The 15,032-nt window shown below is 36.5% G+C and overlaps 1 protein-coding gene across 1 annotated transcript in view; it reads right to left on the bottom strand.

Annotated features, from left to right (window-relative positions):
* Nucleotides 1-424: 424 nt before the first annotated feature.
* The window catches only part of FMN1 (formin 1), a 130,910-nt gene continuing 116,302 nt past the window's right edge, over nucleotides 425-15,032 (bottom strand). Inside the window, exons 18-21 of the mRNA XM_032213656.1 lie at nucleotides 11,746-11,797; nucleotides 10,454-10,603; nucleotides 1,742-1,826; nucleotides 425-651 (exon numbers count right to left, since the gene is read on the bottom strand). Of these exons, the coding sequence (XP_032069547.1) occupies nucleotides 607-651; nucleotides 1,742-1,826; nucleotides 10,454-10,603; nucleotides 11,746-11,797 (332 nt within the window). The 3' untranslated portion in view covers nucleotides 425-606. The remainder of the gene's footprint in view (nucleotides 652-1,741; nucleotides 1,827-10,453; nucleotides 10,604-11,745; nucleotides 11,798-15,032) is intronic.

Raw genomic sequence — 15,032 nt, 5'->3', positions numbered from 1 at the left:
CTTCATATTACCATTAAAATAGGAACAAAACTCAAAACATTAGTAGATACAAGTGCAGCATATATTTTGATATTAATTCTCTCTCCTATATGCAAAAATGTATTTTTATTCCTATGCATAGATTGAGCTTCTTATAAAAATAATTATGATAAAATATAGAAGATAAACTTAATCCTTTGAACGCCATAAAAATAATTTTAAGCAGACACCAATTCAGCAAATCTTCAATAGACTTATATTAGCCATCCCATACATCTGTTGCAGATGATATAAAGCTATTTATTTCCCTGCCTAAAATCCAGATTTGCTCTTCCATACTAGTGCACTTTGCATAGAGACATTCTTCGCTTTTAAGAAAACCATTTGGTTTCAACCATACAAGAAACAGTTACTGGGGAACCCTTCCTAAGTCCCATGTAAACAAACTTCTTAGCATTCCCTTGCTTGTATAAACCAAGGGATTGAAAAATCTTTGGTGGATTGTCGGAAGAAAAAAGCAACACAGAACTTCATCTAAAATAAGGTGCTCCCGAAGAGAAGGAGCAACGTGTAACATCATCAAGGTCACACTCTCATTGGTTTTTGTTTCATTTTGGGGTTCTTCTTTCAGTTGGGTGTCACCCCAGCTTCTTTCTGACGTAGTCTTTCTTTCTGTTGTTTAAGAGAAAAGGAGATTATTATCATTCTTTGCTTTAGTTTTCCATCTGTTTTCAAATTGCAGAGAGTATATGGTTTAGGCCAAAAGAAAGGAGCAATTTGAAACCAGAGTAGACATAAGCTTCCCCCTCCTTCCATTTTTTCCAGAAAATTAATTCCTGAAGTGCCACACTAAGACAGGAAGGATATGTTTTTAAAGCAAGTATATGTCAAAAAGCCTGTACATTTCATCAACAGTGTATGTCCGTAAAAATTACAAATATGAAAAAACACAGACAGTTAAAAGTTGTAGAAGTAAAATGTAAAAAGTAACGGCATGATTTGAAGCCAGCTACTTGTAGGGATTTACCCTTTCCTTCAAAAATGAGTATTTTATACAGTCCATGTGGTGAACCGTATGATATTTTAACTGTAGACCAGACCCAATACTTACTTGATAACCATACATTATCATATACTATTTCAGATAATTTATATTAAATTAATTAATAGCAAACTCTCTTTTGATTTCATATAGCTGCTCAACATCAGATTGTCCCTCAAATAAACAGTCATATCTTTGTTACTAAATTGGACTCAATTCCCTCTAGCTTGCTGGTATCTGTATACATGCAGCAAAAGAATTTTCCGTCTGTCTACATAAAAAGAGACAGTAGCCAATACTGGACCAAATCCAGCAATTCAGAACTTGTTCTTAAATAAATTAAAATGACAAATTTAGAGGACCTCTTACAGGAATGTGCTATTAACTATCTTTTCAATCTATGGTGTCATATTAATATTTCAGAAATGGAAAATATCTTGAAAGGCAAAAACAATGCCAAGAATTATTTAATGCAACAGGAAAGGATCCCCATGCTCAATTAACATTCAGATTAATATTTTATGCAGAAACACGTTGAGTTAAAATCTGCAATGATTTTGTAAGCTGGCTCTAAGATATAATGCCATTGCAGGAGGAAGCCTTTAGGACACCTAAAACTGAAAATACGAACTTGTTTTTTAGTAGATTAACTCCATAAAAATTAACAGCTCTATTTAAAAGAGAACCAGAAACCAGAATCACAATAAGAATGTAACATACCAGACTGGCAGTTGGATTTATTTTCCTAGTTTCCACTTTTTTTTCTGAAGTTAACTTGCTCACTGATTGCTGAGCCATTCGGAGTCTAAAACAGGATATAAGCAAGTATTATTAGAGCTTTAAAAATGATATATGTTCACCATATAAAAGTTGTTCTCCTAAACAACTACATTTTATTCTTTATAAAGCACACACACAAAATCTACACCACCCTCTCTTATCTGACAAATTTGGAAAAATTATTGACTACAATTTTTAGAACTGGTATAGGACCTGACTTATCCTACATTCACTACCAGTGAGAGTTTACCTAACAAAATGCCTTTTACTGAGATAATCATTGATCCAACCCCTTAATCATATTACACTGATTGGAAGCAAGTTTCCCAGAGCTTCTCTAACCCAACCTGAAGATACTATGAAATGAATTTGGGGTGTTTAATTGCAAAGTATATGTTTGATTACCGAACCACAATCCTTTCCTTGCAAGAAAGCACCTATCAGGCCAGTATGACCTTCATCAGGGTCATTGTGATACAGTACCAATTCCAATTCAGCATTAGAGTGGTCAATACCTGGAATGCACTACCTGGCTCTGTTGTTCCAAACTCCCATAATTTTAACCTAAGACTGTCTACTGTTGATCTTACCCCTTCCTAAGAGATCTGTAAGGAGCGTGCATAAGCACACTAGCGTGCCTACTGTCCCTGTTCTACTGTCTCCATTTATTTGTACCCATTTACTGTGTTCATATTTAAGTTTATACTTATACCTGTTATCTTTTACATGTTTTACAAACTAAATAAAATAAATAAATAAATCTCAGTTTCTACTATATATTAAATTGTTATACATTGGCTCGCTTGCTCTTAATTCATAGATTGTTCTTGATCTCTAATGATCATTTTGATGGTGTTTCAGGAGCAAGGGGTTCACATTACGAACAAACAAACAAAAAATTGCTATGCATTCCTACTTGCTGGCTCACTGTAATTTTCAAACTGTAATTTTTATCTAACACTGGAATGTCTTGTTGGACAGAGTTGAGTGTAAAGAAAATTTCATCCATGGAATTTAGCGGCAAAACCTAATAGCTTAATAACTATTTTGGTTCAGTCAGTAGGACTATAATATACAATACAGTTAGTTGGATTACTGGTTAGTGGCACAGAAGCTGCAATAATCTGGACTAGCTCAATTGTTTCTAAGTGACATTTAAAGTAACCCCATCAAAGTACTGTTTTATTACAAAATGCTATCAGTCAATGGCCCAAGGTTCAAGGTTCAAGGTTTATTACACTTGTATGCCGCTCTATTTCCGGAGGGACTCAGGGCGGCTAACAAACCGAAGGGAAAGGGAATAATACAGACAAAAAGCAATAAAAAACAGACAATCAAAATACGGAAACAATTTAAAAGCAGTCAACAGCCACACAATTCGAGTGGGAATGGGAACCCATCAGCTGCAGGCCTGTTGGAACAGCCAGGTTTTGACGGCTTTGCGGAAAGCCTGAAGGGTGGTGAGGGTCCGGATCTCCACGGGGAGATCGTTCCAGAGGGCCAGAGCAGCCACAGAGAAGGCCCTCCTCTGGGTGGTCGACAATCGGCATTGGCCGGCAGATGGAATTCGGAGGAGGCCTAGTCTGTGGGATCTGATAGGTCTTAGGGAGGTAATTGGCAGCAGGCGGTCTCTCAAGTACCCAGGTCCAATACCATGAGGGGCTTTATAAGTGACGACTAGCACCTTGAAGCGTATCCGGAGACCAATAGGCAGCGAGTGCAGCTTGCGGAGGATAGGTGTAACGTGGGTGTACCGAGGTGCACCCACAATCGCTGCATTCTGGACAAGCTGGAGTCTCCGAATGCTCTTCAAGGGCTGCCCCATGTAGAGCGCATTGCAGTAGTCCAGTATTGAGGTCATAAGGGCGTGAGTGACTGTTGCAAGAGCCTCCCGGTTCAGGTAGGGATGCAATTGGTGCACCAGGCGAACCTGGGCAAATGCCCCCCCTGGTCACAGCCGACAAATGATGTTCTAAAGTCAGCTGTGGGTCCAGGAGGCCTCCCAAATTGCGAACGCTGTCTGAGGGGGGTATAATTTCACCCCCCAGCCTGAGCGATAGAATACATGGCCAATTGTTGGGAGGGAAAAACACAAGCTACTCGGTCTTGTCTGGATTGAGTGCAAGCTTGTTTGGCCCCAGCAGTTTACTTCAAAAATTTCAGTTACTGTGAAATATGGAAACAAGAATGGCAATGCCAGTTTGACACTAATTCAAAAAAGAACAGAATTGTCTCCTTAATGGTTCATGTATCCTAGAAAATAATGGAAAGATGAGAATTTTCTATGGTAAAACAAACAAGCAAACACTTTTCTATAAAAAAATTAAGCACTAAAACTTTCAGCCAAAATTGTTAATATTATTATCTAATTGATTGTGGCGAGAGGCATTTTTAAAATCTAAATGTTTTTATAGTAGATCAAATATCAAACACGTACATAGTCCCTCACACTTATTATCCAATTCAAGATCATTACAAAAGTGCATATTTTGTAATTACAAACATTATATAAAATAGTTCACGTGTTAACAATATTAACCAGTTTTAAAATATATTTTTGCTGTTGGTAGTATAAAGTTTTCCCCTTTTCAAGAATACATAAGTGTTGTGTCAGGGCTGAGGATGGAAAAATGTTGCTTACTTAACCCCATGACCTCCTTTTCATTCAAAGGATCAAGGGAGGAAAGGATAGGAATTAAGTCATGAAGTGATTTGATACCAAAAGACTGATTTGGTATCAAATCCAGTAGAATGGACATTATATAACCAGCTGCTACCATAATATGTTCTCAAAACATATTAAATTCCTTATGATTAACATAATTTGGGGTATTTATCAAAAAGGTTCCAACTATACTAATAAAGGAGAATATTTGTAACTTGGGGTTGACGTGAAGGATCCTTGTTGCTCTCTGAGCTTGTTTGTTTTCTTGCAGACATTTCATTATCCAAACTAGGTAACATCATCAGCAGTGCTAATTAGAAGTGTTGTTTAGTGTCAGTTTATATTCTAGTAGCTTGCCTGTCAGTGTTGGTGGAGATGATCTTAGAGATTCTTTGACTGGGCTGTTTGCTATTGCCTTCTTTGGCGGTTTCTTGATTGGGGTATTGTTTACTTGATTGTTGGTCTGATGTTAGTTAACCTTGGAGTTAATCTATGCTTATCTGGGGTGCTGATTGCTGGTGATTGCTTTTTGTTTCCTTTTGGGGTGGGTGATAGTCAGGGGTGGGTTCCGGATTCTTTTACTGCTGGTTTGCTCAGGGATGCACTTCAGGTACGAGCACTTGATGCGCGCTATACTCGCATACACAGTAGTAAAAAAATGCTTCTGCGCATGCATAGAAACAAAACCAAGATGGTGCCACAATAGAATCAGTTTGGATGCGTGGGCAGCCGAGTTACTACCTACTTGGCTGAACCAGTAGGAACCCACCTGTAACTACCGCCCAGTTTTCAACCTCCCCTTCGTTGGGAAGGTTGTTGAGAAAGTGGTGGCCTCTCAACTCCGGCGGTCCTTGGATGAAACCGATTATCTGAATTCCTTTCAGTCTGGATTCAGGCCTGGCTACAGCACGGAAACTGCTTTGGTCGCACTGATTGATGATCTCTGGAGAGCCAGGGATGGGGGCCATGCCTCCATCCTAGTGCTCCTTGACCTCTCGGCGGCCTTCGATACCATCGACCATGGTATCCTTCTGCGGCGGTTGCGTGAGGTGGGAGTGGGAGGCACCGTTCTTTGGTGGTTCTCCTCCTACCTCTCGGACAGGTCGCAGTCGGTGTTGGTCGGAGGGCAGAGGCCGTCCCCTAGGCCCCTTAAGTATGGGGTGCCACAGGGTTCGGTCCTGTCCCCCCTCCTGCTTAACATCTACATGAAGCCACTGGGTGAGATCATTCGTCGGCACGGGATAAAATACCATCAATATGCGGACGATACACAGCTGTATCGATCCGCCCTGTGCCAACTCGGTTGAAGTGATGTGTCAGTGCCTGAAGGCTGCCAGGGTCTGGATGGGTGTGATCAAGCTTGCACTCAATCCCGACAAGACCGAGTGGCTTGTGTGTTTCCCTCCCAAAGATTGGCCTTGTATTCCATCTCTCAGGCTGGGGGGTGAAATTATACGCCCCTCAAACAGGGTTCTCAATTTGGGAGTCCTCCTGGACCCACAGCTGACTTTAGAGCATCATCTGCCAGCTGTGACCAGGGGGACATTTGCCCAGGTTCTCCTGGTGCACCAATTGCGTCCCTACTGTAATGCGCTCTACATGGGGCAGCCCTTGAAGAGCATTCGGAGACTTCAGCTTGTCCAGAATGCAGCTGCGCGAGCGATTGTGGGTGCACCTTGGTACACCCACGTTACACCTATCCTCCGCGAGCTGCACTGGCTGCCTGTTGGACTCCGGATGCGCTTCAAGGTGCTAGTCATTACTTTTAAAGCCCTACATGGTATCGGACCTGGGTTCTTGAGAGACCGCCTCCTTCCAATTACCTCCCTACGACCAATTAGATCTCACAGATTAGGCCTCCACCGAATACCATCAGCTAGCCAATGTAGACTGTCGACCCCTCGGGGGAGGGACTTCTCTGTGGCTGCTCCGGCCCTCTGGAACGATCTCCCCGTGGAGATTCGGACCTTCACCACCCTTCAGACTTTCCGCAAAGCCGTCAAGACCTGGCTGTTCCGGCAGGCCTGGGGCTGATGAGTTCCCAGCCCCACTTGAATTGTTGTGATTGTTGTGTAGCTTTTAATCTGTTTTTTGTATCTTGTTTTTGTCTTGTTTGTTTTTTGTATCTCCCCCTTCCCCACTTGTTTGTTAGCCGCCCTGAGTCCCTCGGGAATAGGGCGGCATACAAGTCTAATAAACATAACATAACATAACCTCTGGTGATAGTCTCTAGATGTTGTTAATGTCTATGTGTCTATTGATGGCTGATTTGACACTCAACAGGTTCCAACAATAATTGAGAGCTAGTTTTGTGGTTAAGGCATCAGATTAGAAAACAGGAGACTCAGAGTTATAATCTCATCTACAATATGAAGCTAAATTGAGTGACTTTGGGCCAATCACCTTCTTCCTGTCCTAGGAAAGAAGCAATGGCAAAGTACTTCTGAAAAATCTGGCCAAGAAAACTGCAGGTATTGTCCCTGAGAATGAGATAGGACTGAAAAGGAAGAAAAAATAACTATAATATCCTTTGTTAAAAGTTTTTAAGAGAGTTCTTAGCTTTTTCAAGGTATGTTGTTCAATAGATATAGAAATAGTTAATTTTTATTTGTGTCAAGTTGTGTTTTATTATTTTATTTTGTTCACTCACTGTTTGTCTTTTGGTATTGCACCCCTTTCCCTGTGATTGTAAGCCGCCCTGAGTCCCCTCAGGGAGAAGGGCGGCCTATAAATCTTAATAAAATGTCTAAAAAATAAATAAATGTCAAGTTATATTCAGTTATGTGAGTCTGTGTGCAATTAGTTTTGAAAATTAATATACATAAATATTGTTTTAGGCTGAGTTCACGCATAACATCAAACCATGATTTGTCACCCTGGGAATAAATTTATAGAGAATAAAGTAAGTATAACAGAAATAAGTCTGTTATAATTACAAATAATTTTGTAATTATTTCCATATTTTACCAATCAATTGCAAACCATGATTACAGAATAATCTAGATTAGTGTTTTTCAACCTGACAATTTAAGATGGGGTGGGCTTCAGTTCCCAGAATTCCCCAGCCAGTTACTATCCAGTTGAAATCCATCCTTTTTAAAGTTTCCAAGTTTGAGAAACACCGGACTAGATTGTTACAAGTACTATATAGAGGAATGAATATTTACTCTTCAAGAAGAAAATATCACCTGCTTGAATATGATATTTTAGAATTTTCTTTGACATTCATAGGGTAATATGAATGGCATATGCTTTATTTCTAAGCAATGTGTTGTCCCTGGAACAATTTTGCCCATGGCAGAAGGTTTGGTAAAAAGAATTGAATAAAGGTTTTTTTTAATGTAATGGTACTGCCTCTTTTCTGATAACCCCTGCCTCTCATTAGTTTGTTGGAATTAGTTTTCTCTAGAGTCTAGACCATGGGGAGAGGGGAATAATTTTTTCTCCATTTTGGCAGACTGAAACTTTAATACTTTTCTATCTTAAAAGAAAAAAATCTACGCGTAAAGAATAGAAAACCATGACATTGAATTCACTGTTTCTCTCTCTCTCTCTCTCTGTGTGTGTGTGTGTGTGTGTGTGTGTGTGTGTGTGTGTGTATGTATGTATGTATGTATGTATGTATGTATGTATGTATATATATTTAAGACGTATGGACTTCAATTCCCAGAAGTCATGATTCTGGGAGTTGAAATCCACCCAACTTAAACTTGCTGAGGTTGCAAAACACTGGAGTGTTTCAAGAGAAGAACAACACAGATGGAGTTTCCTAATTAATTCCCAATTAATCCAACTGAACCACACTGTTTATATTAGTATCCTTTCTAAAAATCAATATCTGTTACTGATCTTGAAAGGAAGGCCTGATAAGGATTTCCTTGTGTTTTTCCTGACTTGCCCTTGTTCTTCATGTGGCTGCTGGTGGCAGTGATGAAATCTTTGTGTGCCATTTCAAGGGCAAATTGCAAGCAGCTTCTATTATGGCTAATTTCAAGTCTAGGAGGACTTCCCCTTCCCTGACATTTTCTTTCTGAGCAGAAAAAACTGATTGCTGCTTAAGATTGCTGCTTGTGATGAAAGACACCAGTGACCCACAATGTTTGCACATCTCCTTGTATAAAAAGTATAGCAATTTACTAAATTATCCACATCTGCATCTAATTTAAAATGGCTGCTTAAGCAAATGTATGCTTCTAATGTTGGACAATTAACATTGTTATTATGTTGAATGCTAGCTACCTATGTGGCAAGTTGTTCATTTAAGGCTCAAGAATAGTAATGTAGTCTTTGCTTGTTTAATATAAGGAACACCCCCCCCACACACACATACCTTAAATATTTTGAGTAATTGCTAGCCTCCATCCAGCTTTTCACCAAATGTTACATGAAGAAGGGGGTGCTTGCCTGCAAAATTTGTGTTCATTCCCAGTAAGCTACTATATTTCCCTACTTTGTATTTCTGTGGAACATAATCCCATAATATTTTGCTTTCCATTTTTCCCCATTTTAAAATAGAAGCTGGTGTCTCTTTAACAATAGAATCTGTTGGGTTTGGCAACAAATACATCTAAATAAATATTCAAGAATGTTAGCACTGAACTCAACATTACCATTTTATAGTTTTCACTCAGATATTTTACATATGTGCTTCAAAAGTTGTTTACAAATAATATAATTTATCAGGGAGCATGAGTGTGACTATACAACTATACAACAATATACAACAAAGGTTTTAGTTTTTTTCAGGCAACACCTTTAAAAAAAATCCCACTACCTCTTATCAAGAGTCAAAGTGCAAATGATAGAAAATTGGCTGAGTTAAATGAACTTTTTTTAAAAAAATTGTGTGTTATTCTTTCATAGAACCACAATAAATTCTTGCAAAACCCATGGGGTTCCATAGAACATAATTTTTTTAAAAGGAAGGAAGGAAGGAAGGAAGGAAGGCTATACATACCAGAAAGTTGCAAATGGGACCTACTCCAAAATAATATAATGTGGAGTGGTCCAGAAATACAAATTTCTAGCCATGTCTTCTTCTAGAATATTTATTCCTTTTCCCTTTCCTAGAACTAAGCATGCCCAGCCATCATTAGGCTGGGTTCAGGATGAGGAAGTATTCTACTTCTGCAAATTTTCAAATCACTACCAGCCTGTTTGTTGATGAATGAGCATGGGGTTAATTTAGCTGAATAAGAAGTGAGAGTCATAAACATAAATTTAATAGGAGGGGGAAATAAAATGAAATGTAGCAAGATCACTGGGCTAGAAAACACTTAATATTATAATATGTAATTTAAAATGTGTTATGTTTTTAACATAAATTTGTTACAACATGAAAGAATATAGTACAGTAATGAAATCATTAAATAATCATCCCAATCTTTTCTTCCCCCCCTTTAAACCTTCAAACAGTTCAAATCTTAACACAAAAAATGGTTTTAACTAAAAACTAATAAAATCAGGAAACGATGGGACATGCCACGGCATGGAGTTTGATCTCCACAGCTGGATACCAAGAAACAATGCTGTAAATTCAGTACAGGATTTTGACACTGTGCTAAATGGGGTCTGAATCCCACAGGCTTCTCTTTGATGCAAGTGTGGACATATTAACGTCACTTTTGTTTGTCAGTGCTGTCTGCAACACCAATATTGCCTCACTTAAAGTTGTCCAACATGAAAATGCAAAGAGAAGCAATCTGTTCCAAATTAGCACAGCTCCTCTTTCATTTCACTAGCTAGCAATTGGAAGGGGTTAAGAAAGTGTAATTTATCAGATTATATGTGTTTATCTTTTTGTGGGGACAGCATCCCTTTGGTCAATTTTCCTAGCCACCCTGAGGGAATAATCTTTCCTTGAGGTCCATTTGATCTCAAAGAAAACAATGACGCCTGAGAAATACAGGAGTATAATTTGTTGAGTTTGAAAAAGAACAGCTCCCCAGACTTCTAAAATGGTATTAATGGCTTTATTAGAACCTTACCTTTCTTTGGAAATGTTTTTGTTCTCCCGTTTCCAAATAGTCTTAAACTCACTGCAGAATTCATACCAAACCATGAAAACATAATTCGGTGTGGTCTCCTTTTCACCAGATTTTGGCTTTATTCCATAGTATTTCACCATTTCTTCAAAACTGGAAGATGTAGAGGGAGAAAAGGTGGATAGCATATAAACTCATTGGGGAAACTCAATGGAAAATTTACTGGCATAGATTTCTGACTAGAAATTCCAAGCTACCAATAAAAAAAAATCAGATACAAGTAGAAACTGTACCATAAATAAAGACCAAATGCAATATAATATATGAGTTTTTATTGCATCAGCTAAGTGAAGTCAGTTGACAGATGTCCACATAGGCAATAGGAACAGAAAAAGCAAAAAAAGCAAAGTGGTAAGTAAGATTTGAGAAAGAATCACATTTTAAAAACAGTTGTTTAACGAAAAGGCACTGAATTGTATCATTGTACATTCCTCTAATAAATCTCTAAATAATAGGCTATTAAGTCATGGCGACCTCTTCCTAGCTGAAGGTTTTCACGCATTAATATCCTGAAAATACATCATTTGACCCGGAGCTAGCAGAATATAGTACTACTGGAGTTACAATCTTGTTGTCAGGTTCCAAAGATACAAACAATCCCACGTCCAAATCAAATTCAGGCTTCACACTTGTGGTGAATATTCCTAGGACTATTTTCACCTCCCACGTACTGTCTGCTTCTTCATTTGTATCTTCCAAGCAAGTTGGAACACCTTATTGCTTAAGGACAATTTAAAGGTTAAATTGGGGGCATTGAGATCTAGAATTAAATTTCTTATATTGAAGAAGGACGTGGCTGGTAAAACTATGCATATGTAAAGCTTCAGTAGACATTTTGCAAGGTTTTGAATTTTGACCTGAAAGAAGACTATACAATATTTTTAAATGCTCTGTGGGTCAAATAGTAAGCTTATTATTTAGTTCTGTTCCTTGACTACTATTTTCTTCAAGGAAGTGGCAAAATACTCTTCATGTTTTTAACCAAACAACCTTTCTTTCATATGAAAAGAGCGCTGTCACAGGAAAGCTACAACTTTTGCTTTAACTCAGTCCTGTTGGATTTCTCTGTGTACTGTATACATTTTCATCTATAATTTAATCTCCCAAAAAGTTTTAACTTTATGAAAATGCTGCAAAGAGTAACATGCATTTGAAGAAAGAATCCCAATCCTAATCTTATTTAAAGGTATTTTTGAATTTATAATGTACAGAGTTAAGAAAACTGGACAACTTACCACTTTTGTGCATTGTCCAGGTGACTTTTCTCTTCTTTATGTTCTTCTATGGCTGCAAAAACATTTAAAAATAATTTTAGAAATCTGAATATATGCTACATTTCAAGAGTTTTATAATTTCACACCACTCATAGAAAAAGGAATATTTATAATATTAAAATATGAATTGTGAATTAAGAAATTATGTTATCCTTGTAAATGTTAAAAGGAAAAGTACTGACACCTTAAAAATATACCAGAAATACAGCGGCTGGTGTAATTGGCTAAACACTTTTAGAACAAAAGTATATGCTGTTGTTATGATAATGAAGGGACTATTTGTGAAGAGATGTGGAATAGAGCAATAACAAAACACTTATTTTTATTGTGTTATAAAGATACTTTATTTACAGTGAAGGTATGCACAATTCACAATGATTTTGGTGTCCTTGAAGCTAATAGACTCCATATGTTGTCCAGTTAATGGCTTTTTTAATCCACGAAGGACATATCCGACAAGACATATTTGTCTATATTTGTAGCTGTATCCCAGAATTACTGTACCTCAGGGTTTATAGCTCAAGTTGTAAACAACCAAGCTCAGAGAGCACCAAGAAACTCTAAAGGAAAAATATTTAGATGTTCAGAACCAAAGTTATCATACAAAGATATTTCAGATCCTGATGATAAAGATTACTTACTCTTCTGTCTAGACTTCATTTACTCAAAACTGTGGTTTCCTATCCATTCTGATTCCCAACTTACAGATATATCCTGGGAACTTTTTTGTGAAATTATAATGAAACATTTCCTATCAGGTGGCCAGACATGATACTGATAGTGCTACATAGCTGAATTTCACAAAATAAAAGGCATGTAAACCTTATATATGACAACCCTTCCTGTGTTTCCAAGGTTACTATGGACTAAATCTAGAAGTCTATACTGATGACAAATTCTATAAAGCTTAGTTGTGAGAACCAGTGGCAGTTTGCAGGTATAGAATCAATTTAATCCAACTATAATAGGATTAAACCATAATTTAAAAAATGCTCTGTATACAAAAGAATCCTATTTCCAATAGCTCCAAATGGTCTCTAATATATAGAAAATGATAAAATCAGGCTTAAGAAACTCTTATAAAGATAAAATGTATTGTGACTAATTTTGTTTTAATTTTATGTGCCATTCAGCATTCCTTTAGTAGAAAACCATATAAATATGCTTAATAAATGAATAAATAAAATAAGTTTGATAGAGTATAAATTGCTGAAATACCGTACAAAGATGTCTTATGTAGGGTCAGAATTACAAGATTGTTCTCCTTTTGCACTGCAATCCCTCTTTTAACCTGATTAGATGTCATCCCTTTGAAGTAGACCAGACTTGAAAACCAAAATTGTGAAGACCAAAACTGCTTTATACTATTTTATGTTTCTCTCCTCCCTGTCTTTATCTATTAGAGTATAGGGGGCAGAGTTGCGGTATGTTAAAATATTTACAGATCCAGTTAATTTCATACCTTTTGTCCTCACCTGCCATCATTTTCACAATTTACACATGAAGAAACAAAGGAAGAAATATAAATTGTACATTATTTTAATTACAGGGCGAAGATCAGAATTTTATTTAAAATGTTGTAAAAGAGGCACAAAAACCGAAAGCACAGATTTCTCAAGTTTCCATTCTTATTTCAGCTGAATTAGGCGCTAGGGAAACTAAGCAAAATATTTTACAAATATTCTGTCTGTTATAAATCTTAATAATGCTATTTTTATTTGTTTAATACTACACATAATCTGTTTTCAACCCAGATTAGTTTGGTCTATTTAGCAAACATATGGAAATAAACTGCTTTAAAATTATGTATAAATATTTTTGTACAAGAGCTTGCAAATCATAAAGTGTTACTTGTCCTACGCTTGAGATATTTTGGAAAATATCTTGACATTTTTCAACTACATGATGCATGAAAGTTCAAATGCACTTAACAGTAACCCAAAAATACTGCTTATATTTATACATTCCATCCACAGAACAAATTCAATTGTTTATTATCAGAGGTAATACAAGGAAACCAAGAAATTATGTTCTGTTTAAAAATGGATAATGTTGCCTATAAATTTGTCAAAATTGTGTTGAAGGTCAGTTTACTAGGCAATTATAGCAATGAAGCCAGCTAAGTCAATTATTATATATTCATTTTTCTTGGATATATTTGTATATTAACAGAGAGAAAGCTTTTCAAAGAGTTTGTTTTTTTATATACTCAAGAAATGGAACATATTTTAAATTGTGTTTCAGTTCATATCCTCTTTTAAAATATAATACAAAAATAAATTGAGACCAATGATACTATATGTCTCAAAATTCAGTATTTTTCTTGGAAACAACTCCAAAAAATATTTTTTCCCCAAATATGATTTTCCTGCATTCACATTATTAATCAATAATTATACTCCAACTGTGGTTAAACATGGTAACTTTTAAAACATAGCATTATTTAACATAACAAGAAAGAATATTTTTCATTTGCTTGTATTCCAAGGAAAACAGAAAGAGTAATCTTTCTGAGATTGCTAAATACAGGCAAACTATTTAAGAAACTGGAAAATTGGTTTTAATCCCTTTTAAACAGAATATGTATGAAACCAATCTGTTCAGCTTTTCAAAAAAAAATAAATCAGACAGACTACACTTTTCCCTATAAAAATGAAAGATTTTTTTTAATGGAGGCAGTGGGGGGGGGTTAGTGTGCTCAGAAGTATGATGAATTAGGTTAATAAGAATAGGAAACAGGCCTTCTCTAAAACAAGAAATTGTTACACATACCAAGCAAATAAGTATATTGGGTAATACAGAGTTGCAAAAATTGATAACTGTACATGAACCTAACTTTAAAAAAAGCTTCTGGTTATTTGAGTTGTTTTAGTAAATAAAAAAATCCACAGCATTACTTCCTCCTGTGGGATGCTTAGAATGATTTATGAAGCTGAGGTTATATTTTATACACTGAACTTAGTAAAGATTGATTTCATACAATCAGGTAAAACTTTAGGAATATAATATGCACAGCCACCTCTTGCACTTAAGATATAGTTTTCTATCGTGCTGAAATGGAGAACGGATTAAAGAATTCTTTTCATTGGGATATTTTCTTTTTACAAATAAACATTTCAGGCAATTGGGAGCATAGGTTCATTTTAAAGGCACAACAGGAAAATGGCAAAATTGAAATTAATATTCTATGGATTTGTGGAGACTTTTTCACACTGTGAATTGCTTCATCTCATTTGATTATTCTTTTA

This window comes from Thamnophis elegans, chromosome 1 (assembly GCF_009769535.1).
Source record: "Thamnophis elegans isolate rThaEle1 chromosome 1, rThaEle1.pri, whole genome shotgun sequence".
Taxonomy (NCBI): domain Eukaryota; kingdom Metazoa; phylum Chordata; class Lepidosauria; order Squamata; family Colubridae; genus Thamnophis; species Thamnophis elegans.
Note: the sequence above shows the minus strand (reverse complement) of the source record. Positions and strands in the feature narration are given on the sequence as shown.